The sequence below is a fragment of the Panthera onca genome, chromosome D4, assembly GCF_046562875.1.
Source record: "Panthera onca isolate mPanOnc1 chromosome D4, mPanOnc1 haplotype 2, whole genome shotgun sequence".
Classification (NCBI taxonomy): Eukaryota; Metazoa; Chordata; class Mammalia; order Carnivora; family Felidae; genus Panthera; species Panthera onca.
In genome coordinates this window covers 94,754,182-94,780,297 of record NC_138351.1, presented here as the reverse complement: position 1 = coordinate 94,780,297, position 26,116 = coordinate 94,754,182, and the positions used below count along the sequence as shown (strand labels likewise).

Below are 26,116 nucleotides of genomic sequence, written 5' to 3'. Positions count from 1 at the left end.
CCCAGCCTGTCTTCCAGCCCTAGGCACCAGGAAGGATGGGCCCATAACCGAGGAGAGGGGCACGCGCCCAGGAAGGGACTGGGAGACCCAGAAGCCAGGGGCCCAGAACCAAGAGAGGAGCAGGGCCTGGAGGGCGCGTGCCCAGGAGGGGCGGGGCCAGGAGGAGGGCGCGCGCCTAGGGAGGCCCCCAGGGTTAGGCCACCGCGCACTGAGCTGGAGGAGGGCGCCAGAGAGGCCGGCCTGTGCCCAGCTCTACAAATGAAGCGCTTTATTTACACTCCATCTCTCTAGGCCCCAGTCCCCGGGGAGAGGCTAGTCCCGAGGCGGAGGCTGCGAGGAACGGCCGGGCAGCAGCAGGTCCTGAGTACGCCGGGCCAGGCCAGGAGCAAAGGCACGAGGCCCTGGGCGCCCGGTCCCAGGGCAGAGGTCAGCCCACCCGGAAAAGGCGGCACAGGGTCAGCTCCCGGGCGTCAGGCTGGGATCTGCACCGCCACAGCTCTGCTCATAGGATGGCGGGGCCTCTGCGGGGAAAGAGCAAAGTCTGCAAGGGGCTCATGGGGCCCTCTCCCCCAGCCAGACCCCAGGCCTCTCACTCACCGTAGGGATAACCCCATGAGCTGTATTCTGGGGGCAGGATCAAGGTACTGGTGGTGGGCACTGGCCCTCCTGAACCCTCTGCAAAGTAGGGGACAGTGGCACCTGTAGAGATGCACAAGGGAGGGGGCAGTGGGTGGGGAGCAGGGCTGCCATCCTGAGGGCGGGGCTCAGGGGCAGCAGGCACAGAGCCGAAGGTGGCAGGTAGTGACTGCTGTTGTGAGTGGCTCTTCGTGGAGAGGGAGACTGCGTCTGCAAAGTGGGGGCTGCTGGCCGCAGCCTCCGCCTCCTCCTCCTCCTGGGGCGGTGCGGAGGGCACCACCGGGATCGAGGCCCCAGGAGGCAGCCCTGGGCCTGGCCGGGGGCTCAGCGGGGCGTGGTTCACAGCAATATTGCCGATGAAGACAGGAAGGGTCACGGTGGCTTCAGGCACCTTCAGGGAGACCTGGGGAGGATGGGAGAGTGAGGCTAGGCCACCTGCCCCCCCTTCCCACCCCGCTCCCTCCAACCCCCAGCACCTGCAAGTAGTAGTCCACGTGGATAAGGCTGCAACCTGGCAGGGCTGACTGGGGCAGGGCAGGCACCAGGATCTGCTCTTGCCACTGCGCCCGCCTCCAGGCCTTGACACCCGCACCCTCTACCTCTGCGATGGTCCGCACATCATAGATCCAGCGCTTGGCCTTGTAGGATACTTTCTGGGGAAGGGCCAGCCTGTGAGCCTGGGCAGGCCAGGCACCTACCCCTCCTCTGGTCCCATGGGGACAGGCCCTGACAGTCAGAGGGGACTCTGACCTGCAGCAGACTGGCTACCACAGGGCTGGTGTCCTTGCCTGACTGGTTCTCGATGTCAGCCTGCAGCCGCAGCACCTGGCCCACCACGTAGCCACGGAGGTCGGTGCTGGCGGTGAGGACCACGCTGCCCGTCTTCACCAGCTTGTAGGAGAACTTCTTGGTGGTGGAGGCCACGTTGGGTTGCTTGAGGGGAGGGCAGTCGTGAGGGGGTTTGGTGGGCGTGGGCAGCCTAGATCCCTGAGGCCTCTCGCTGAACAAGCCCACTGTGCCCTGCTATCCCCTGCCCCCCAGGCACAGCACAGTTAGCTCGGGACAGAGAGGCCGCTGCTCTTCTAGAGCCCGGCCACCTCATCTTAGTTGACGACAGGACATCCGGCAGAGGTGGGGACCACCCAGGAGACCACCGCTCCATCCTCACCTCGATGTCAGGGATGCTGTTCAGATTCAGGGGGCTCAAGATATAGAACACACGGCTGCACTGGTGATCCTTGGAAAAACGTGGTGTGTCGATGGTGGCCCGCACCTGGTGTACAATCTTCCCAAAGGGGCCTTCGAAGGACGTTGGCGCTGTGGCTGGAGAGAGAGCAGGGAATGGCACCCAACTGCCCCCTGCCCCACCTCCTGTCCACCAACTGTCACCAAGAGGCCTGGCCAGGCAAGGCTGGGCTCTTACCAGGAAGCAGGAACTGAAAGGGGAAGTTGTGCTCTCCAGCGGGCAGGCTTCCTGCAGAGACAGGAGGGGGGTGTAGGGGAGAGGGGGCTCAGGAGCCTTGAGGTGACACCACAGGACACAGGTTGGAAGCAGGCCCTGCAGCTGACCAGCTCACACGGACTCTGGCTACTGGGTCTCCCAGCCTCTGACTCCAGGCACGACAGCAGCAACGGGCTGCAGCCTGGGCAAAGGAAGTGATGCAAGATCTTGGCTTGAACAGGAAAGAGAGATGGGGCTGTTCCAGGAGCCAGAGCCCACCCAAATCAAGAAGAAACTGGCCCCCTTCAGCCACCCAACCCCTATCAGGCAATACCCAGAGCCTGATGGGGAGAGAAATACATCAGGATGCCAAGCAGTGCTAGAGGGTGAGCCAGCACGGGGGTCCCAGAAGCCTGATGGGGAGGTAGGGTGGACAGACGGGCCCCACACTCAACCAAGGTCTGCCCTGGGCGGGGTCACTATGCACAGTGAGGCCAAGTACAGTCTCCCAAACTCACCCTTGTCAGCCAGCGACAGCGCACTGTTGAAGTAGCCCTCCTCCACTACCCACGCTGCATCATTGGCCTTGTTGGACACCCTGCAGGAACCCATGCAGGTCACTCGGATGGCTGCAAGGGGGGGATGGCGTGAGTCCCAGCCAGCTACTGTCCTCGACCCCTCCCTGCCCCCACCACAGAGACTTAGGTAGGGCTTGCAGCACTAAAGGTGTAGCACTAAAGGCCACAGCAAGTGGCCTGCTGCTCTCCAGAGGATGCCTCCTGTCCATCCTCCATCTTGCGGTACTCCCAGTACAGTGCTCCCACGGCAGTGAGGCACAGAGTTACATCTGTCCTGAAGCCCAGAACGGGAAGGCCCCAGTGGTCACCCAGATGACACCTGGACAACCCCAGCCTGCTAACCTCTGTTCCCAGCCACCCCTGGGCCCACCAGACCTGTGAAGACTTAGCTGCCTATAGGGCATGCTGGGGACACCAATGATGAACAGAAGCCCATGGGAGCCGCTGACCTCCAACCCTACTTCCTGCTGCCTCACAGGCAAGTCAGCTAGGCTGGGAGGCACCCCTTTATGCTCCAGGAAACTAACTGCTCACCCTCATGACACAGGAATGTGGTCAGACCTGCCTGAGCGGATAAGGTACCCAACAGTCTGGCACACTGGCAGGTGAGGACACCCTTGACTTCCTGGACCAGTGCTGCCCAGGAGGACTGGTTTTCAACATCAAGAGATGGTTCCGTCCTCTCCCCGACTCTCCTGTGGAAGCACCCAGACCAGAAGCAGAGGTCACCCCACCTTTCTGTGGTCGGGAACTCAAATTCCTCACTCTAATGGACATATGCCCAGAGACCACTATGGTCACAGGCTGTGGCTGGACAACCAAGAAGACAGCACGGCTGGAGAACCAAGCAGAGAGGGGCTGGGAGCTCAGTGACTCTCACTCCTTGCAGCTCCACTTCTTTCCCTGCCCCGTGCTGAGACAAGGCCAAAGATGTTAGCCTCCCTGCCCAGCCCCTCCTCTTCCTCCCAACTCGATGGTCCAGTGAGGGCAAGGTGACTCAGAATCTGACAGCCTCCTGACAGAGCCACCAGGCAGGAGGAACCTGGTATCCCAAGTGTCCAGGGCCAGGAGCCAGCCACACCAGCCATGTTCATGTCTCCCCAGGCTGACTCCATCCTGCCAAACAGGCCTCCTGTTAACCATCCACAGACCACCGGGCTTTCCCCCCACCGTGAACCCTTGGCTCATCCTCCACCCCTGTTGGCACTGCCTGTGACTGGATCCTGATTTCTTTTTTTTTTTTTTTTTTTTATTTTTTTTTATTTGACGTTTATTTATTTTTAAGACATAGAGAGACAGAGCATGAACGGGGGAGGGTCAGAGAGAGAGGGAGACACAGAATCGGAAACAGGCTCCAGGCTCCGAGCTGTCAGCACAGAGCCCGACGCGGGGCTCGAACTCACGGACTGTGAGATCATGACCTGAGCCGAAGTCGGTCGCCCAACCAACTGAGCCACCCAGGCGCCCCTGGATCCTGATTTCTAATCCACACTCCATCAGCCATCCCTTCCTAGGGCCAGACCCAGAATTGTTCCCACCCCAGAAATCTGGGACATCAGTGATGCTCCTATAGACCAACACAGCCCAAGAGAAACACGACGGGAGTGAACAGAACAAGGACGGGAAGTGTGACAATTCCAGATGCCACGTAACTTTAACACTCCCCATGGAGGGGGTGCACTCTCCCTTGAATCTGGCTGTCCTACGAACGCTGGGACCAGCACAGTGTGCCAAAAGGAGTTAAGTGGTCCCCAGATTGGCCCAGTGCCAGCTGAAAACCGTCAAGTGACCCCAATGGATGGCACACACAGCTGAAGAATCACTCTGCCCAAATTCCTAATCCACAGCACTGCGGGTCATAGTAAGATGGTCATTTTAAACAACTTGACTTAGGAGTGACTTGTTATGTAGAAACTTTTACATAGAAACGGAGAAGAACAGACGTCCAACCTCAGTGGAAATCAGAGAGGCTCATATGAGTTACCATTTTAACCCATCAGACTGGCAGATATTAAATATTTTGACACGTGTTAGGAGACGGAAAGCACACTCCTTTATGGTGATCAAACTGTAGGCTACTACAGGGGCCCTGAAAAAGCACCAGGAAGATCTGCTGTGATCTTACACACATATACCAGGGGACTCAACAGTTCTTAGAATCCACCCTATAGGGCACCTGGGTGGTTCAATCGGATGAGAGTCCGACTTCGGCTCAGGTCATGATCTCACAGTTTGTGAGTTCAAGCCCCATATCGGGCTCACTGCTGTCAGCCCAGAGCCTGCTTCAGATCTTCTGTCCCCCTCTCTGTCTGCCCATTCCCTACTTGTGCTCTCTCTCAAAAATAAATACACATTAGGGGCGCCTGGGTGGCGCAGTCGGTTAAGCGTCCGACTTCAGCCAGGTCACGATCTTGCGGTCCGTGAGTTCGAGCCCCGCGTCGGGCTCTGGGCTGATGGCTCGGAGCCTGGAGCCTGTTTCCGATTCTGTGTCTCCCTCTCTCTCTGCCCCTCCCCCGTTCATGCTCTGTCTCTCTCTGTCCCAAAAATAAATAAAAAACATTGAAAAAAAAAAATTTTTTTTTAAATAAATACACATTAAAAAAAAAAAAAAAGAATCCACCCTAGCTACCCAAGAGCTTCGAGCAATACTGGTACCGAGCACTATCTAGGCATAGCCACGTCCAACAGCAGGATGGTTAAAACAGTCACCCACCCAGACCGAACTTGGCCCCCAGAATTCCGGTGAACAAGCTATGGGGTCACCTGACCCTAGAAAAACAAACAGTATCAAATCGACCCTTGGGGTATTCCGGGTGGGGGCAAGTTCTATGACCTTCCCAATGTGCAGGCAAAGAGCCTCTTTTTGCACACATGCCTAAGCCTCTTCAGAGACCTTGCCTGAATGAGCAGCTTCCAATCACTGTCTTGGAGTCAAACAGCCTGTTCCTGTGCACTCTCCTCCACAGGAGAACAATGGAGGTGCAGGGGACAGATACACACAGCAGGCTTCTCCCTCCCACCTCCTGCAGGGGGGGGATCTGCTCCCGCAGGTGACCATGACCATCACCAGTGTGACGGGTGGCAGCACAGCCACAGGACAGGGGAGGTATGTTCTGGTAAGGGACAGCCTCCGCCAACAGAAACAAGCCCTGCTGTACCATCTAGGTTTCAAAGTGTTTTCGGTTCTAACAGTGGGTCTGGGGCTGCTCCAGTTCTCTAAGGAACATCATCATGTGGACTGTGTTCCAGAGAGACTTCTAGAACTTTCCTCCCCAGCCAGCCCTCCCCTGTCCAGTAGCCCTCCTCCCTTGCACCACCTGCCATCACTCTTCATTCTGGTCCCAAAGGTCTCGCCCACCTCCACCAGCTCCCACAAATCCACAGCAGCCCACCTTTTGCCACATCTTTTCACTAAAGCTCTGGCCTGTGAGGCACTTCTGTCTGTCCTGTGTCCAAATCAGAAACATGACAATAATAATGGTGCCCACCTCTCAGGGTTGCTCTGGCGGTTTATAGAGTTGGTCCACGGGAGGTGGGGAGAATGGTGTCTGGCCTACAGTGACAGCTCAGGGAACTGACAGAGCTGGGAGCTGACCACTGCTGTCGTCTGGGTACCACCCTCCCTCAATGCCAGAAAAGAGTGCACCCCCGTGTGACCCCCAGCCTCAGGCTCAGCTGGACTTGGGCTCCAGGAAACCGGTTCCTTCCCCAGCTTTCTACAGTAGCTCTGAGGACAGCCAGTGCCCTCATAGCTGAAGTGCAAATCATCACTGTCCCTCCTCAGACAAGTATTTAGTGGGTAAGACTAGGAGCCCCCCAGGAAAGACCTGCTGTCCTCGCCACCTCCATGTCCTCCCAGAGGGATGGAGGGCCTCCCTGTTGCATCACTGGCTGGTAACAGAAGCTGAACAGGTATCTTAAGATGAAAGATGCTTCAGATTCTGTGTCTCCCTCTCTCTCTGACCCTCCCCCATTCATGCTCAGTCTCTCTCTGTCTCAAAAATAAATAAACGTTAAAAAAAAAAATTAAACGTGTATTTATTTTTGAGACAGAGAGAGACCGAGCATGAACGGGGGAGGGGCAGAGAGAGAGGGAGACACAGAATCCGAAACAGGCTCCAGGCTCTGAGCCGTCAGCACAGAGCCCGACGCGGGGCTGGAACTCACGGAACGTGAGATCGTGACCTAAGCGGAAGTCGGACGCTTAACCGACTGAGCCACCCAGGCGCCCCCCGCGTCGGGCTCTGTGCTGATGGCTCAGAGCCTGGAGCCTGATTCTGTGTCTCCCTCTCTCTCTGACCCTCCCCCCGTTCATGCTCTGTCTCTAGCTCAAAAATAAATAAACATTAAAAAAGATTTTTTTTAAAGAATGAAAGAACCACAGCCTTGCCTTTTCCACACCCAGCTAGGGCTAGAGGAAGCCTTAGAGCAGCCCCAGCACCCACATTCCATCTAGGCCCCTGGGGACAATCTGAAGAATAACCCCTCTGGCTTGAAGTCATTATCCATCTGCTTTTTGGCCGATACCCCCATCTTCCCTCTCCTAATCAGGGGCTCGGCTAGTACATTTACCATCAGGACCATCACCAGGGGCTCCCTTGGTATCCTATGCCCTGTCCATTCACCCACATCTCACCTATCACATGGTTGCTGGGGGCTCTGCCCAGGCCAGGCCATCCCTTTGCTCTAGTCAGTAACGGTGTGTTTGCTATGGAAACATGACTGGGCAGATAAGCGAGGCAGTGAGCTCTGCATGGGGTCTCACAGTGGTTGTCCCCCCAGCCACAAGCCTGCCCCTCCTTCCTGCACCCTGGGCTCTCCCTCAGCCCCATGACACCTCTCACCTGTCACTTGTGCCCCAGGGAAGGGCTGCACTGTCAAAGGGCCCCCTGCCACAAACATAACTACCCCCACTCAAACTCCAAACTCCAACTAAGGAGACAAGAAAGGAGACAACAGTCATCAGGGGGAGGCCCCACTAGGCCAGACACCTGACCAGAAGCATCTACACCCACTCAGTTTCTTTCTAGAGCCTTGCGGCCTCAAACACAGAAACGTCAAGGGTCAGACCCATCCAGGACAGGGGCAGCAGCTGCCCAGAAAGGTGGGCAGTGGCTCTCAGTCCTCAGTAGGCACCAGAAGCACTGAGCAGTCAACCACACTAACGCCCAGAGGATCAAGGTCCAGAGCGATGCCTGACGGCTATGGTTTTGGCCAAGCACGCCAAGGTGGAGAAGCACCCCAGCAGGAAAACCGTCACACACAGCCTTGCACTCACAGCCAGTGATCGGGCATAGAGGCCCCGGGGCTGCAGCTTTGCTCACTGCACCCTGAGGGCTGAACGCTGAAGTCCCATCCAGAGCCCTGTCCATACCTCAGATGGCAGATAAGGCCAGCACCTGCAGAGAGCCCTAGGGATGACCGCAGCAGCAAGCTAACTTCCAGTCCCAAAGTCCCAAATGCCTGTGCGAGCAAAGGACCGGCTAGCAGGGCTCGGGTTCAGCTCCTAGACGCTCACTGGGCTGAAGGCCTGGGTCACGGAGGGATGAGCAAGACCCTCCCAGCTCACAAGGCCAAACCTCAGCCTGGGTGGAAGCGGGTATGCCGCGGGACCGCGAGGAGGGAGGACCTGCGCCAGGGGTCTGGGCATGTGGGGAGAGAAAGCCCAACGTGGGCCGGGCTCCAGGTGAGGGCCCAGCAGGGGCGGGGCTCAGCGGACCCTGCAGAACTGGCAGGGAGGGTCGGGGGCGTGCATGTATCCAAGTCAGAGTGGCCTTCGGCAAGGTGGGCAGGATCTAAACCCCTGCCCCCGACTCTAGCCGACCCTGGGAGGAGAGAACAGGAAGGGCAGATGCGGAAGGACTGGGCCACCCGGGCCTCCCTGCTCCGCCCCCACTGCCACCAGCCACCCACCCCGGCGGCTCTGCGCCGCCCGGCTGGCCGCACCCTAGTCCTCCCCGCAGCCGGCGGGGCCCAAGGCTCCCAAGGCCGGCGGGAGACTAAGGGAGGGGGCGGCAGGTGGCGCCACAGGCTCCGCGGGTCCAGGCCCCAGTGCCACGGGCTGCCGCTTCCGGGAGCCCCGGCCCTGCCGCAGGTGCTGCGCAGCCACCTGAGCCCCGCCGGCCCGGCCCTCCCCCGAGGGGACCCCGCTCCCACCTCGGAAGGGCAACGGCGCCCCCAGACGCACGCGCACGGCCCCCGCCAGCGGTTCTCCAGGGCTGTAGACGACGCGGCCGTGGCTCAGGCAGACCTCGAAGAGCTGCACCCGCCCCATGCCGCCGCCCTGGCCGGGCGGCCGCGCACTGACGCCCCCTCCCGCCGCCGCGCTACGAGCCCCGCCTTCCCGGCCCCGCCCCCGACCCTCCCCGCCGGGCCCGCCCACTCCCCTGTGCCCGCCCCCCGGCCCTCCCCGGCCAGCCCCCAGCTCCAGGGTCCTCTTCTGCCGGCTCTTCCCCCGGCCCCCGGGCTCCAGCCTTCCTCGAGCCTCAACCACACCGAGCCCTCACCGAGCCCTGCCAGGGTCCGTCCTCCGCCTCTTCCCCCTCCTCTCCACCACCAACTCCCTGCCTCTGCCCTCCCCGCCCGCCACGCGGGCCCGCCCGCGGGGTGGATAACGGCGCGGCTCGCGGGAACCCGGCGCGCGGGCGCCCCCTGGTGGCCCCGGGGAGCGCGGCCGGCTCACCTGCCGAGGGGCGGGCCGGGCCGGTGCCCCCTCCCCAGCCTCCGCCCGGTCGCTGCGGGCTCGCTGCGGAGGGCGGTCCCGCGTCGCTCGGCGGAAGGACGTCACGGGGGGCGGGCCCCGTGCGGGATGGCGGGGTGGCGCGCGGCGGAGAGCCGGGCGATCCCCATGGGGGCCGCGCACACCTGTGCCGGTGGCGGCCTCGCTGGGTAGCGAGCCTCCGGCGGAGGTGCCGGGCTGTCCGGGCACCCCAGGCTCGAGAGCGGCGCCCCGGGACGGGGATGGGAGTGGGACCTCCTCTGACCTGCCCTGAGAGGTCCCTGTGGAGCGGGGACTGTGGGGGACGGCGGACCGGTGAGGGAGCCCCGCGAGGGACGCGCTGCTTGCGCAGAGCAGTGCAGGGCGCCCAGCGGCGCCTTACGCGTGGGAGCGCCTGAAGGGGGGCGTCAGGGTGGCCCGGGTTTTTGTCCAGAACACCTGCGTGAATGGGGTGGCATTTTCTGATGGAGAAAACTGGCTTAGATATAAATTGCTTAGGGGATGGGACAAAGTCAGGAGCAGAATCTAAGAGGCTCGGTAGGTACATGTACGATTGAGTTTGAGGAAGACTAAAGATTTTCAGTCTCCTATTGGAAGATGGTAAGTCAGGGTGCTGATGACATCAAGGGTTTTGAGTGAAAGCCACAAAAAACCTCACCTGGCCCTCCAGCAAAAGGAGAGAGGCTCATAGGCTGGGGGGATTCCACTGGGCCAAGCTGAGGAAAAGGAGGGGCCTGAGGCCCGGAAGGGCCAGCAGTGTGCAGCCAGCACCGGCCCGCCTGGCTTGCTTGGGATTCGGATGTTGGGGGAGAGGGAGGGGTCTGATTGGCCACACTTAAGGCATTTCTCTGTCAATACCAGGCAAATGGAGGAATTCCGGAACAAGGAGTTCAGGGTCCCTCTGGGAAGAAGGAGGATTACGGGCAACCCAAAAAGGCCCAATGTCCACAACAGAAGTCAAGAAGGAAGTGTTTTCGGGGGGGGGGGGGGGGGGGGGGGGGAATTTGTTGGCTGCTGCTAAGATAAGTAAGCCACAAGAAATGGAGCCCCCATACAACTCTGCACCGTCACCCACCCATCCCCTGTTCTGGAAACCGCTGCTGTGTCCTCACTGAAGCCATCAGCACAACGGTCCTGACTTCCCTGAGTGCTCATGCTCTCATGTAACCCAGGCTTCCCCCTAGGGCCTCTCAGCTGTACATGTTTATTTTCCCGAAACCCCCGTACATCTGAACCTGGACTGTGTGCTCTCCTGACCCCTTACAACAACCTCCAGACCATTTGCCCCCTCCCTAAGAGCCCCCAAGTTTAACTCATTTTCTCAGAATAGTAATCCACTGCTCCCCTGTTACTGTCATCTTCAAAGCCCAAGTCAATCCCCCTTTTTGGTGATTTCTGCTCCTGACTCACTGTCATGCTCTCCAATATCACCGTTGCAGGAATTCTTAGTGACTCCAGAATCGTGGAATATCCTTCCAACCCCCTGCTCTCTATCTTAAAATGTACCTGGGATTTGTTTCAATTAGGTGTGACAAGGTGACAGATGCAGGGACAATTGCCTTGAAAGAAGAGTGTAGTACTTCTCCTTCCCAAGAGGAGGGAGCATTTGGGGAAGTTCCGGGTTGGTCAGGAGGCAGAATTTGTTAGGACGGCGCGTGGCCCAGAGCCTTGATTGTGTCCTCTGTGCGAAGGAATGGGTGAAGCAGGGTAGGCAAATTTGAGCAAGCTTAGGATCAAACACATCACTCCAGTGGTCTCTGGGCTGTAAGGGTGTTCTCTAGTCGTCCAGTATCTGGCCCTACAATGATTTAGGCTAGGGGAATATTGGCTTGGTGTCTGAGTTTCACATAGGAGGTGTTTGGGGGTATGGCCTCTAGATTGGCTGGTTTGCATGTGAAAGGTGTGTTCCCAGGCAAGTTGATACCTCTAGGAAGTAGCTAGCCCTGGGAGGGGCAGCCTCTCCCCAGCCAGCAAGGCTCCCAAGATGTCAAAGCATTGTGAGATCCAGAAAAATAACATGATTGATTCAGTTCTCTTGTTCCCATGTCTCCTCTCCTCCAAGAGCCCCCTCAGCTGACTTAAGTAGCTCTCTCAATGGCTTCCTTAGTTTGTCTGCAAAGATGTCCGGCAACAATTTCTGCCATCCCTTTATATTTACACTGTTCCTCCCATCAGAATGTTGGGCTCCTTCCCCTCCTGTAGAATCTGGGCTGTCCCCTTGCTTTAACTAGCTGGACTGCAACGAAACAGATGCCATAGAAGTTGCTGGCTCTAAGGAGGCCTCACAGCTTGTTCGTATTCCCTTGGCGTCCTGAACTACCATTTCAAAGTATCTGGTTACCCTACTGGAGAAATCAGAGAGATCGCAGAGAGGGAGAGAGAGGGAGAGAATGCCTGCACGGGGGAGTGAAAACATCCCAGACTGCCTGCATCAGTCACAACCAGTGACTGGTTGTGTGAGTGACCCAAACCACCCTGATTTATTACTTATTCTGAAAATTAGGCTGCATTCAGCCAGGGGGCTTTTCCACTCTGTGTGGGGTCTGCTGAGGACAGAAAGTCCAAGATCTGTTTTTCATTTACGTGTCTGATGCCTCAACTGAGGCTGGTCGGGTGTCTCTTCCATGAGGCTTCTCCACATGGCTGCTTTGGGGTTCTGCACAGCACAGTGGCCTCCAGAGAGTGAGACTGATTACCTGGCAGCAAGTCCCCTAGAGGGGGGAAGGTGAAACTGCCAGTCCTCAGGCCTGGGCTTAGAGGTCCCAGAACTTTCTACACCATGAAGTGCATCAAAACGGTCACAGGACTGGTGTGGATGAAGCACCACACCCACAGAGGGAAGGGATTGATTGTGACCCTTTGAGACAAACTGCCACACCTGCAACTGCAGAAGAAGCCACCAGCTGAGCCCAAGCTACACCACGGGTCACGGGAGAATAAAGTGGTTTTAACCTGCTGAATTTGGGGGTGGTTTGTGATGCAGCAACAGATGCCTGTGACAGAAGTCGACACTTGGGAGTGAGATATTGCTGCAGTAAAATTCTAAAATCTGACACTGGGGCGCCTGGGTGGCTCAGTCGGTTAAGCGTCCGACTTCGGCTCAGGTCATGATCTCACGGTCCATGGGTTCGAGCCCCGCGTCGGGCTCTGTGCTGACAGCTCAGAGCCTGGAGCCTGCTTCAGATTTTGTGTCTCTCTCTCTCTCTGCCCCTCCCCTGTTCATGCTCTGTCTCTCTCTGTCTCAAAAAAATAAATAAACGTTAAAAAAAAAATTTTAAAAAAAAAAAAATCTGACACTGACTTTGAAGCAGGCAGCAGGTGGACACTGGCAGTGAGAACTCAGCTGAGGGAGGCCATGTTCAGAATTGGCAGGAAAATGGTGAGCCCGTGGCCTGTGGTAACATGGAAGACACAAAATGTGTCTAATGATCTGATTTTCCCAGCAGAAAGCTTCGAGGCTGATTGGGTTTGCTCAGTTAGCCTAACGTGAGATCAAGGAGAGAACGTACCAAAGAAGTAGCCGTTCCATACTCCGGCAGCAGGTAGATGAGGTATTTCCAAGCCAGGTCTTGCTACGTTGGAAAATCAAAACTTTTTCTCATTCTCGGCCTTTACAGGCAGCAAATAGTTCTAAAGGTGAGAAATGGCATCGTGGTAAAAACTAAGTCCAGAGTACCTCCTGCAAAATATGAGGGTTAAAATGAATTTAAGGGCAAGGTTGTATGATCCCTTGTGAAGATATTTGAGGATTTCCGGTGGGGGTGGGGAGACCTCGTAGACCCTGCCAGCCACACAAAGGGCTTCTAAGAATCTTGAGGTCATCGTTCCACAGCACCTGACTCAGCCCGCAGGAGAGAACAGCCTTCTTAAAGACATTTGCAGTATAGCTTTTGTTTAGTAAAGTGAGTTACAATTTTGATATATAGAAATCCAGTTTGTGTGTGTGTGTGTGTGTGTGTGTGTGTGTGTGTGTGTGTGTGTTTAAGGGTTGAAATAACAGAGTTTGAAATAAAAGGTATCTGGGCCCCTGCTTTCTACAGGCAGGAAGCAGACTAACGAAGACACTCAGCTGCAAACACAGGCCGTTTCCTATGGAAAAGGGGGTCACTGCAAGTGCATGGCCCAGTGCCCGGAGGGAGGAACTGAGAACACTCAAAACAGTAACTGAAGGAACCATTTGCAGGGCGCAGACAAGCCCTGAGCAAGGAATATTGTGACAGGTGTTAGCTGGGTTCCAAAATTGCTGTGGACCAGTGACTAAGGGTACACTCCCCCTTTTTGAACAGGGGGTCTGTTCACTTAAACTGTGCTTCACCACTGAATGTTGGGTATTGGGGGGGCAGATAACATGCCCTTGGAGCAAAAGGCACATCCAATGGCACATCCAATGTGCCTCATCCATCTGGCCCTGTTGCGTATCGCAATATACTGGACTCCAAGCCTAATGCCTTGATGAGATGGTGATTCTGGGGTCACTTGGGAGGCACACTCTCAAAAGGGAGGAGTATGAATCACTGGAGGCCAAAGGGTGGGCTGGGGCAGGCTGTTCCACTAGTCCCCCCCCACAGTGAACCATACTTGTGGACAGCCCTCCTACACTCATTTGGGCTTGCCCTCATGACTTGCTTTGGCCAGTGGGATACTAGCAAGGGTGATTCAAACAGACACCAAATAAATGCTTGTACGATGGGACTTATCACTTAGAGCACAGCCTCCATGTTAGAAGGAAGTCCAGCTATCATGCTTGGCCATGTGGGGAACCCTGAATAATGAGTCATCACACAAAGGTAAGTCACCCAGAGAAGAAATTCCAGGGAATTTCTGATCCAGTGCAACCAAAAGAGGGACTGAGCTGACACCATGTGGAATAGAAGACCACAAGCATAGAATTGCAAGGAATAATAGATCGTTGTTGTTGTTGTTTTAAGTTTATTGAGAGAAAGAGAGAGGGAGGGGCAGAGAGAGAGAGAATCCTGAGCAGGCTCTGCTTTGTCAGCGCAGAGCCTGATGTGGGGCTCCAACCCATGAAACGTGAGATCATGACCCGAGCCAAAATCAAGTCGGATGCTTAACCTAGTCAGCCACCCAGGCATCCCTAAATCAATGTTGCTTTAAGCCACTAGATTTTGGAGTGGTTAGTTAGTTGCACATCGGTAGGTAACAAAAATATACAAACATCATCCACAGTCACAGCCCTCCCTTGTGATCTCAGGTCCACACATCTCTGGCTACCACCTCCTGTCCTGCTAGCCCACTCTCTCTAGTGCTACAATTCCTGCAATCCTTTGGACCCCACGGAACTCCAACCCACCGGCCCCGCCCCCTCTGGTATCCTCTCCTTTCCTCATTCAGCTCTGATGCCATGGGTTAGCATCGGGTCACTCTTTCAGAACCCCACCCCTGCCCCCACCCAGCACAACCAGAGTCTTGGCTAAATCCTGCCCTTCTCTTTCTCTGCACCAGCTGAAATAGGCTGAGAAAAACACAGTCACACTGTGTGGCCCCCTACTGCATTTTCCTATTTTTCTAGCCAGTTACATTATTCCTGGACCTCTCTCCCTGGACTCCCAACATTTGTTCCCCTTTCCTCATTTTGAACTGATGACTTTGTTTTCTACTTATTTGAGAAAGTAGAAAGTTCTCATCAGCAGAGAACTCCCTTAAACTCCTGCCTCTACACCCACTTGCCTTTCAGAACCTTTACATCAGACTCTCCATACTGAGCTGAGCTGCCACACCTAATCTCCCAACCCTCCTCTTGCCAGTGATTCTCCTCTATGGGATCTTTCCTGTGGGTGAGCAAACATCTATATCCCCTCCCAGAGTGAAACCATCTCTCGACTTCCGTTCTCTTTCCAGTTTTGGCCCCATTTCTCTGCTCCTGTTTTTAGCAAAAATACCTCAGAAGAGGTATGTCTTGGGCACCTGGGTGGCTCAGTTAAGCGTCTGACTTCAACTCAGGTCATGAGAATGTGGGGTTGCTACTGCAGCATAACCAGGGCTCCCGACTGCTACAGACCACTGGCTCCATGTATCTAAACACTCTCTTGTATTCACTTGCTACTTGTATTCACTTGCTAAACAGCCTTCCTGTTTCCAATCCGGCCCCCACGCCCAATCAACAGCTTGATTCATTGGAAAGCTATTCCTCTATTCAAATCCTCCAATGGACTCACTTTCCTAATTTTTTAAAAAATGTTTTATTTATTTTTGAGACAGAGAGGGACAGAGCATGAGCAGGGGAGGGGCAGAGAGAGAGGGAGACAGAATCCGGAAGCAGGCTCCAGGCTCTGAGCTGTCAGCACAGAACCTGATGCGGGGCTCAAACTCACAAACCGTGAGATCATGACCTGAGCTGAAGTCGGACGCTTAACTGACTGAGCCACCCAGGTGCCCCTGGCCTCACTTTTCTAAGTCTAAAAGTTAAAGTCCTTATGAGTCTATTTGACCCCCCCTCTGGCCCCTCACCTCTCTGACCTTGACCCCTGTTTCTGTCAGGCACTCCTGTCTGGTCACAATGGACACCCCCACTTTTTCAAATATGCCAGATATTCCCAGCTCAGGGACTTTGCACTGGCTCTTCCTCCAAATGCCCACATGGCCCTCTCTCCTTACACGGTTCAAATTGACTTCTCAATGGGGCCTACCCTGCCCACCACCTTCCCTAGACCCCCAACTGCCTAATGCTGATCTACTTGTTTCCCCCACAGTGTTTATCATTTTCTAATGTGGCACATAACTCATCATGAGCCTTTTCTGCCTCCGTCACTGAAATATGACCAGGGGTTTCTGGTTTTTGTTTTGTGCACTGGTGTAATTTCTGGGGGGGGGGGGGGGGGGGGGGGAGGGAGGGAGGGGAGGAAGGTGAAAGCCCAGCTAGAGTGGTTGCCAGGAGACAAGGGTGGTAGCCCCCAAAGTCCTCAGGAAGGAGCTGAACCAAGCTGGTGAGCGGCTGGCACATTACCCCACCCTAGTTAACAGCTTGAGACCCAAGGAAGGTTGGTGTAGCCTGAGGATGGGCTGTGTGGGCACCACGGGCCACCGTGGTCCTCACCTGGGCCCCTGTGAGGAGGAGGTGGTGAGTGGCCAGGGAGGAAGGAAGGCGGTCAGGTGTGCCACCAGCTAACAGCATTCTGGGCTGGGCTCGGGTGTCTCCCCAGCCCCTACTCCGCGGCGGCACCCGTGCCTCCTGCCCGCTGTCCTGCGCACGGGGGACCGTTTTGGGGGAGCCGCAGCGAGCCCGGCAGAAACCTCAACCTGCAGGCCCTCCGACGGCCCCCGGGCGTGGAGCCAAGCCGCCCTCCGCAAGGGGGTTGCGCGCGGGGTCGAAAGACCGGCGCCGGGTCAGGCGTGGGGATGCAAGGCCGGGCGCGGGACCGGTGGCCGCCGGGCTAGTCGTGGAGTCAGGGGCCGGGCGCAGGACCCGGCGCTGGGTCCGAGCCGCGAGCGGGGAGCCGGCAGCAAGCAGCCTCAGCGCGGCGTCCTTCACAAAGCTTCCCGCGAAACTGACGTCGCGCGGGGAGGCCGCGCAGGCACCGCCCCCGGCCGCGCCCCTCCCCCGCGCTACTTCTGCTCCTCAATGCGCCGGCGCACTCGCTTTCCTCCCGTTGGCCACGGCGCGGCGGCGCGCGGCGGCTAGCGCAGTGCGCGCCCCGCGATTGGCGGGACGGCGGCGGGCGGGGGTGTGTCTGCGCCGCGCCCCGCCTCCAGCTCCGCTCGCGGTGGTGCGCGCGGCGGCGGTGGCGGCGGCGGCGGCGGCGGCGGCGGCGCGTGGCAGGTCCGGCGGGCGCCAGGCGGAGGCGGCCCGAGTCCGGCCCAGCCTCGTCCCGCCTGGCCCGACCCCGGCCCGCCGACCCGGCCCACCCGGCGCGCCGCGGCGCCGCCCCGGCCCGGCCCCGGTCCCGGCCCGGCGTCTCCTGAGGGAGCGGCGCCGCCGGCCGAGCGCAGGCCCGGCCATGACCGACTTCAAATTGGGCATCGTGCGGCTCGGCCGGGTGGCCGGGAAGGTGAGCGGCTCGGGAACCGGGGCGCGGGGCCGGCGGATCGGGGCGCTGGGCCGGGGGCGCGGGGTCTGGGGGCTGCGGGGCCTGGCGGGCGGGCTGGCGGCGTGTCCCCGCGGGGCAGGAGGGGGCTGGTGGCCGCGGGCAGCGCAGAGCCCTTCCGAGGCGGCCCGCTCGCTCGGTGGCAAGACGGTCTGGGTCTCGGTGCCTGCCGGTCCGTGGTGGAGCTTCGCGCAGGTTTTCACGCTGCCGGCGGTGGCCGTGTCTGGACCAGCCTCAGTGGGCCTCCCAGAGCAGGGCCTCCCTCTGCTTCTCTCCCTTACCTGGCCCCGCCCTCCGCGTGTTCGAGGCTGGGGCTTCCTGGCACCTGTGGGCATTGAGGCTTGGCTGTTTCCAGGAGCCGGCCGGCCGTGCAGCTGCACCAGCCACGGACCTTACCCGGGATGGGAACCCTGTTCCCATCACCAGCGGCGGAAGCTTCTGGTGGGAGAGAGGAGCAGAGGCAGTCAGATGAAGGTAAAACCGACTTAGATGCTAGAAAAAGGCTTTCCAAGCAAGAGTGAGACTAGTCCGTTTGGGGGACTGTTTCTTGCCTTTCCTGCAGGAGCGATGTGGCTTTTTACCTGAGGGAAGGGTGGGCTCCCCGTCAGTTCCGAGACCATTTCCAACTCAGTGACTGGTTGCGTTAATATCATCCCTTAAAACTTTCAACTGGAACATTTCAGACAGAAAGTTAAAAAACAGTTTAGTGAGCACCTGTGTAACGACCACCCATCTTAAGTAAACGTTAATTGAAATTTTCTGGATGTTCTGCTTCAAACCCGGTCCTTTCCTGTATTCTGAGGAAGCCCCTGTCTCGGGTTAGGTCTGTTGACCCGTTAAAACAGCTTCGAGGTTAGCCAGTTCGGTGGCACGTAGGAATGAAGCCTGCTACCTGCTCCTCTGGTAGCCTTGAGCGGGTCATTACTACCTGCCGTTCTGGGTAGGCTGCCTATGCCCCTCACCTGCAGGCCTCATTTAGCTTGGAGGAGCTGTTGCTGCCTGTTACTAATCCTTTATTGAGACCCTGAATGTGATGTTTTGAAACATGGTTGATTTCCAGACCAAGTACACACTGATAGATGAGCAAGATATCCCACTGGTGGAGGGCTACTCCTTTGAGGTAAGGATGGCTATTCCTTTGCTCCCCTACTTTCAGTCACTGCCTGGGGAGGGTCATGAGGGATGGGTTTTATCCTCTGTGAGGGCAGCCTGGCTTTGGCTGCCCGGTGGAACCCCCACCACCTCTGTGATACTGGTCTTCCCCCACTTCTACTCCGGTTGCTGGCTCTTCCTGAAAACACGTCGAATTGTGTGTCATGCTTGTGATTGAATGTTCAATCGGACAAGCCTTGGCTCCTTATGAGGCTGTGCAGTGCCACCCCACCTTTCCTCTGGCCTTGGCCCCACTGTCCCTCTGTGCCCTGGTGCTCTCTACTCTCCCTCTCCCTGAGCTCCCTTGCCTTCCGCAGTTCTCCACTGGACGAGCCAGTCCTCACCTACCAGCTCCTCCCCGTCAGAATTCCTCCAGGAGTCTGTGGACCCACTTCACTTTTATTTCAGCCTTTCGTGCTTTTATAGCACAGATGACCGTAGGACAACATGGCTTTGAACTGCACAGGTTAACTTATACATGGGTCCTTTCTTTGATAAACATAGTCCGGTACCGTAAATGTATTTTTTTCCTCGTGACTTTCTTATTTATTTTTTTGAATGTTTACTTTTCATTTTTGAGAGAGGGAGCATGGGCACCAGTATGAGTGGGGGAGGGACAGAGAGAGGGAGACAGGATCTGAAGCAGGCTCTGCACTGACCGCAGCAAGCCTGATGAGGGGCTTGATCTCACGAACCTCAAGACCATGACCTGAGCCAAAGTCAGACGCTCGACTGACTGAACCACCCAGGCGCCCCTCCCTAAGACTTTCTTGAAAACGTGTCCTTCTTTTTAACTTTACTTTATTGTAAGAATATAGCATATAACACATGTAACATACAAAAATATTTGATAGTTGTCTGTTATTGTTAAGGTTTGTGGTCAGCAGCAGGCTATTAGTAGTTAAGTATTGAGAAGTTAAAAGTTACACGTGGATTTTCAGCTGTGTGGGGCTTACCTCAAGGATGAACTGTAGTTACTTGTCCGAGGCTTTGTTTTTCTTACTGAATTGTGGGCTTTTTCTAAAAGTGGGAAAATTTATTTCTCTGTGTTCACAGTGTTTTACAGAGTGGTTTGTAAGTGAGTTATTGCTGGGATACAGGGCTGATTTCTCACATCTGGAAGTCTCTGCAGAGCTCTGGGTCCCAGAAACAGGCCCCATATATGTATCCTGGTTTGTTTGTTTCACTTAATTTTTCTTTCTTTTTTTTTTTCTTTTTAATTTTTTTTAACGTTTATTTTTGAAAGAGAGAGAGAGAAACAGTGCATGAGCGGGGGAGGGGCAGAGAGAGAAGGAGACACAGAATCCAAAGCAGGCTCCAGGCTCCGAGCTGTCAGCACAGAGCCCGACGCGGGGCCTGAACCCATGAACCATGAGATCCTAACCTGAGCCAAAGTCAGATGCTTAACCGACTAAGCCACCCAGGCGCCCCTTTCACTTAAGTTCTTTAAGAGGGATTTCCAATGTAGCTAAGAATCAGAAACTTTTTAACAGACCTTTTCTTTGCTCCTTCTCAGGCCCGGATGGAAGTAGATGCAGATGGAAATGGTGCTAAGATATTTGCATATGCCTTTGACAAAAACCGGGGAAGAGGGTCAGGAAGGCTCCTTCACGAGCTGCTGTGGTAGGTGTCTTCAAACTGCGTATTTTCTATTCGGGCACCGCATGAGCCCTGATGCGCACATAGAGCCTGCAGAGACACCTGCCCTCATTGACAGAAGGTGCTTTCCCTGAGTCGTGCTCCCGCACCCTCTTAGTTGCCTTTGGGTCATTGCCATTAACTCAGAGGAATGGCTCCTTCCATATTGTATCACTAACAGAGCAGCCTAAAAGCGCATTTTTTGCTCGTACTTGCTCCGGACACAGGCTCCTCTGGGGTAGGGTGGGGTCTGCTCCCTCCACTGGGCTCTCGCTGAGCCTGTCGGTGGGATATGAGGAAAGGACTGCCTCTCCTTGGTGTGCATGGTGTAGTTCCACAGCGCCTGGGACTACTCTGATGGGGAAGTCTCTAGATTGTGTTTGACAGTTGGGGTTCTGTCGAGGGGCTGGACTGTCAACATGGTCTATCTTGTTTGGCCGTGGACCGACATGCTTCGATTCCTCTCGACACCGTTGTTCCTAATTGTCCCCATCAGCGTGATAAGGGGCCCGTTCAGATCGTAGGGCGGAAGTATTTGGGAAGGCCAGAGGAGGCTGATTGAGAGAGACGTCTTGTTTTCCAGGGAGCGGCACAGGGGAGGCATTGCTCCTGGGTTTCAGGTGGTACACCTCAATGCTGTGACTGTAGACAATCGCCTGGACAACCTGCAGCTGGTGCCGTGGGGCTGGCGGCCCAAAGCCGAAGAGACATCCAGCAAACAAAGGTGGGGCTTCTCGGGGCCGGGGGAGCCGGCAGAGGTGCCTCATGGAAGGTCCTCCTTCAGGCTCTTGTTACTAAGAGGGGCCCGTGTCTCCACTCTGATCTGATGCTTCTGTGGGAGTGGAGACCTTGGTCATTTTCCCTCCAAGTTTTCCCTCCTTGTTTTCTTCACGGGGTTGGGATACCATTTTGATAATTTTTTTTTTTTTTTAATGTTTGTTTTTGAGAGAGAGAGAGAGAGACATAGCACAAGTAAGGTAAGGGGCAGAGAAGGAGGTAGACACAGAATCCTGTGAGCTGTCAGCACAGAGCCTGACGTGGGGCTCGAACTCACAAACCGTGAGATCATGACCTGAGCCAAAGTTGGACACTCAATTGAATGAGCCACTCAGGCGCCCCTTCTAATGATTGGCTCTAGTGGGGAGAAGAGCTGTCTGGGCTGGATGCCTGCTCATGGGCAGGACTTCTCCTTTGTGTCTCTGAGAAAACTTGGACATCTTTATCTGGGGATGCCTCCTGCACACACACACGTGCATCTTTCTGTCATGCTCTTTGGCTAAACACCTAAGCAGTGGCTTAAAAGAAGCAAGAGAGTGTGGTTTGGGGGCTCTGCTGCTCAGTCTCTGCCTCTTCATGGTCCTGACGACAGTGCTGCTCAGGCTACTGCAGGTGTCCCCCTTGGGCGAGTAAGATGCTCTGAGGCAATTCCCGTGGCCCCAAGAGCAGCCTGGGTGTGAGCTTCCTGGAGGCCTTGGGAAGAGCTGGGGAACCAGCAGAATGGAAGGTAGGAGCTCAAATTAGCCAGGGTGTTCCTGGCCACGTGTGCATTATCTATGGGCTCACTGGGGCTCTCTGGGGTTTGTGCATGTCCTTGGGCCTCTGGGAAGGCTCTTTCATCAAACAAAATGAACGTGAAGTTAGGGATTAGCAACAGAAGGGTAAGGGCAGCTCAGCAGGCATATCAGTGTCTGTAGATTTCCCCCTGGGTTGTCCAACACGGATGCTCATCCAGTGCGGACACCGGGAGCGGCCCCGCCTCCCCCAACACCAGACAGGTTTCCTTCTGCTCACTGGAGACCTGGAAGGGGCTGCCCACCCCTTCACCCGCAGCGGATCTGCTCCTGCTATCAATCGTTACTTTAGGCCTCTGTGTGACTCATGGTTTGGCCAGCCTGTGGCTGAATGTTGTTACATTTCTTCATCTGAACACTCTTTATGATCATAAGATAACCACAATTGAGAACACCTGTTTGGAAAAGGATCCATTCCATCATAGGCCACCCTGCCCAGTGGTCTCTGCTGGGTCGTGGCCTGCCTGCCCCGTTCTCCTCTAGGCCATGGGCCATGGGCCATTCCCATGAGGCCCAGGACAGGCTGTGTTCTTGAGGTTCTGTCCTTTGTGTCATCCCAGGAACTAATCAAGTGGGACCATCCTTAGTTTGTCAGCTAGGGATTCACACTCTCCCTCTACTTGTCGTGGGTCAGAGCCAGCCTGAGTGTGGCCTGAAATACCAGCTGGCCTGGGCATTATGTGGTCTGCACTCTGCAGGTCCTTGTGGTGGGAATCCCCCTCTTTGTGAAGCAGGGAACGTGGCGTCATGGCTTCTCACAGGCCTGCACCTCCTGCCCTGCTTTCCTTCAGTGTGGGGCCACAAAGGCGGCTCATCCATGGGGGGGAAGGGCCTCTCTGTCAAGGTGTGTTTTCCTCCCTATCTGCTTCTAAGAGCCGACTGGGATTGAAACTTGCCTGTGTCGTGTAGGACTTCATTGAAGGGCTCAGAAGGCAGCCAGCACCCTCCTACATCCTGACACTTCCCTTTTTTTTTTTTTCCTTTTAAAAAACCTTTCTTATTGTGGTAAAATACATACAATGTTTACTCTCTCAGCCATTTTTGAACGTTCAGTTTAGTAGCGTCCAATACATCCACTGAGTTGTGCAACCATCCCCACCATCCATCTCCAGAACTTCCCCATTAGACACTGATCCCCCCCCCCCCCCCACCTTTCCCCCAGCCTCCACCTTCCTACTCTGTGTCTTTGGATCTGAATCTTCCAGGGCTTCCTGTGAGTGGATCCTACAGGATTTGTCTTTTTGTGACAGACTTAGCACAGTGTCCTCAAGGTTCATCCGTGATGTAGCCTGTGTTGGGATTTTGTCTTTTTTTTTTTTTTTTAATGTTTATTCATTTTTGAGAGAACAGAGCGTGAGCTGGGGAGGGGCAGAGAGAGAGGGAGACAGAATCCAAAGCAGGCTCCAGGCTTCGAGCCCTCAGCACAGAGCCCGACACGGGGCTTGAACTCACTGACCATGAGATCATGACCTGCGCCAAAGTCAGATGCTTAACCGACTGAGCCACCCAGGTGCCCCAGGATTTCTGTCCTGGTGTCCTGTGTGTTTTGGTTAATATTACATTATGGTTATGTACCACATCGTACCCATTTGTGCGTCGATGGAGCCTTTAGTTGTTTAGGTTAGGTTTGTTTACTTTTAGGTCTTTGATCCATTTTGAGATAATTTTCGTATATGGTATTAGGTAAAGGTGACCCTTCCCCTATTTAGCCCAGGTCCTCCAGGCCTGGCCCCACAGAGGGTGGTAGGTTGAAGGGGGTGCTAACCTGCTGCTTTGCTCTCGAAGTACAGGTGGTGGCACCTTTGCAGCCCGGCAGCAGGGGGAGCTGCTGAGCGCCTTCACCGGCCCTGCCCAGCCTGCGCTCCCCCTGGGGCCTGTTAGGGTGCCTCAGTTCTAGCAGCAGGTAGGATTCTTCAGTTGCAAGCTTCTGGTGTTTAGAAAGACTTAGAGCAGCTCACAGTATTGAAGGAGAGGTGGACCAGCAGGGGCAGAAGTAGGTGCCTCTGGGTCCATGAGCAGGGAGAAGGACTGCCTGGCTTTGCACAGGTGGCCAGGCTTGGCCAGGTCCCTGTACTGAAGCCGCACACTCTTTGTGCCTGCTGTGTGCCCGTCAGTCCCAGGTTTTGGGAAATCTATGAGGGAGGCAGACATAGCCCTGCTTAAACATGCTAAATACTTGACATCCCATACAGGTAAGCCCTGCTGCATGGTGGGGGCAGGCCAAAGAAGAGTCAAGTTGTCCTAACAAAAACTGGGGCAGAGATGATGCTGAGCAAGAGAAACCAGCTATCTGTCTGCAGTCAGGTCATTGTCATGTCCCTGTCTCGACCGTGTCTGGCTGGAGTATACTGAAGCATATGCTTCTCCTTTTAAGGGAGCAAAGCTTATACTGGCTGGCGATTCAGCAGCTTCCCACAGACCCCATAGAAGAGCAGTTTCCTGTCCTGAACGTGACCCGGTACTATAACGCCAACGGGGACGTGGTGGAAGAGGAGGAGAATTCCTGCACCTACTACGAGTGCCATTACCCTCCCTGCACGATGATTGAGAAGCAGGTACAGGTGCTGCAGTGAGTGCCAGCTCCGGGTTGCTCCATACCCCGCTGCCCCGGCCCCTGCGGGCCTCTCGCGCACCTCTCCACCGCAGCCGCTGTGCCTGCCGGCTTCAGTGTATGGGCTTGCCGGGTTCTTTCTGATTGCAGCGTAGTACCTGCCCCACAACCGGTTCCCTGGTGTGACCGTGAAGCCATGGTTGTCCTGTGTGTTCTTTCAGCTCCGGGAGTTCAACATTTGCGGGCGTTGCCAGGTGGCCCGGTACTGCGGCTCCCAGTGCCAGCAGAAGGACTGGCCCGCCCACAAGAAGCACTGTCGAGAGAAGAAGCGCCCCTTCCAGCACGAGCTTGAGCCAGAGCGATGACCGGGCTTCCGGACCTACCTTGGGCGTAGCAGACACAGACTGGTGGTTGACCCAGAGGTGCTGAAGAAGCCAGCGAAGTGCACCCACGGCAACTGCCACAGAGGCCCCCTCGCCACGGGCACCTCGTGTGGGCACGGCGTCCCCCTCAGTGTTCATCTCCAAGCAGAGACAGCTGGGGAGGCTCCCACCAGGACGCTTCTCATTATTTATATGTTAATATGTTTGTAAACTCATGTACAGTTTTTTTGGGGGGAGGCAGTGGGAAGGTTAGAAATTACAAATAGAATCATTTGCTGTAATTCTTAACTGGCAAGCGGTTGGGCCACACATTTAAAAAGTCTAAACAGTGTCACATAGTGGAAGCTCTTTCTGGGCAGCTGCCGTCCCGAGGAGCGCGGCCTGCATGGAGTCACACCCACAAGGCACACACAGTAAAGGGGTGGAATCATCGAGTGCCTCCGCCGTGCTCTGCTCTCCTTTTTGCCCTCTCTGCTATTGAAGTTTATTTCTAAGTGAATCAAGGTGCTGTGGGGGTGAGGGGTGGAGGTTGCCTTTATCTTTATTCCTAGGCTGAGAGAGAGGGGAGGCAGGCAGGGAGTGTGAGTGAGACCCGGGCCTGTTCTTGTCCCGGGGCAGGAGTTGCTGGGGGTGCTGAAGTAGGCGGACATGGAATGTTCTCGCCCTGGCAGTTCTCCCCTTGATTTGTGTGCCGAGTGGCAAAGAGTTCAGTGGTGGAGGTCCTGCCTGGGGATTGGAGCAGCCAGGGTGAGTGAGCGCTGCTTTCCTGTCCACTCTGCTGGGCTCCCTCCCTCTCGTCAGGGAGCCACAGATGTCTGAAGGCTGGGCAGCATCTTGTATACCTTGCAGAGCCACCATGGGGCACCGAGCCAGGCTTTGTGTCTGGGATCTTGCTGGTCTCCAGATCCAGCCAGCCAACCTGCTAGGGGCTTTGCTTCCTGAGAGAATGAGGCTGGCCATCCCAACTCTTGAGTGTTTGTCCTGGGCTACCCCCTGCCCCACGTTGGTCCCAAGTGCTCCTACTTTCCCTTGTGCAGCTCTTCTGCCATCTTCCGGTGTGTTCCATCTGTCCTGTGTGTCCTCATTGCTTTCCTTGACCGAGAATAGCCTCTTGGTGGCGTTGGTTTGTGACTTGAGTTTCTAGTAGGTTCTTTTGCAGTCTTTGGGAGTCCTCTTGGGCAGTAGGTCTTGGAGAGCAGGACTGAGCAGTCGGGTAAAGGCAGAAAGCAGGGAGCAGGAGGGTTCAGGTCAACCCCAAGGGAGGTTCTCTGAAGGCGAGAGAACCCCGTCTGCACCATGTGTGTTTTCACTGAGTAGCTCCCCTTGGTCGGTGTGGGTGAGGTGCAGCATATTTTCTAGATGAGGAACATCTTTGCTGCATAGGTAAAGCCTGCTCTAGGTCCCTC

General features: G+C 56.0%; 2 protein-coding genes across 5 annotated transcripts; one reads left to right on the top strand and one right to left on the bottom strand.

Annotated features, from left to right (window-relative positions):
- Positions 1–251: 251 nt before the first annotated feature.
- On the bottom strand, positions 252–8,988 carry ARRDC1 (arrestin domain containing 1). Of its 3 annotated transcripts, none has more exons than XM_060608070.2 (8): positions 8,812–8,988; positions 2,596–2,706; positions 2,060–2,110; positions 1,805–1,959; positions 1,387–1,569; positions 1,113–1,289; positions 598–1,039; positions 252–541 (listed from the first exon to the last, which is right to left on the bottom strand). In XM_060608070.2, the coding sequence occupies exons 1-8, from the start codon at positions 8,927–8,929 to the stop codon at positions 471–473; spliced, it is 1,308 nt and encodes a 435-aa protein (XP_060464053.1). In that variant the 5' UTR covers positions 8,930–8,988; the 3' UTR covers positions 252–470. The 3 variants fall into 3 exon arrangements, with proteins under 3 accessions (XP_060464053.1, XP_060464054.1, XP_078292308.1); XM_060608071.3 differs by having other exon boundaries at positions 252–521; XM_078436182.1 differs by lacking the exon at positions 8,812–8,988 and adding an exon at positions 8,030–8,480.
- An 8,103-nt stretch (positions 8,989–17,091) lies between these two features.
- ZMYND19 (zinc finger MYND-type containing 19) lies at positions 17,092–25,151 on the top strand. 2 transcript variants are annotated; one of them, XM_060608106.3, is made up of 6 exons: positions 17,094–17,379; positions 18,476–18,535; positions 20,084–20,190; positions 20,789–20,929; positions 24,151–24,331; positions 24,549–25,151. In XM_060608106.3, the coding sequence occupies exons 1-6, from the start codon at positions 17,329–17,331 to the stop codon at positions 24,690–24,692; spliced, it is 684 nt and encodes a 227-aa protein (XP_060464089.1). In that variant the 5' UTR covers positions 17,094–17,328; the 3' UTR covers positions 24,693–25,151. The 2 variants fall into 2 exon arrangements, with proteins under 2 accessions (XP_081647177.1, XP_060464089.1); XM_081791051.1 differs by lacking the exon at positions 24,151–24,331 and having other exon boundaries at positions 17,092–17,379.
- Positions 25,152–26,116: the final 965 nt, after the last annotated feature.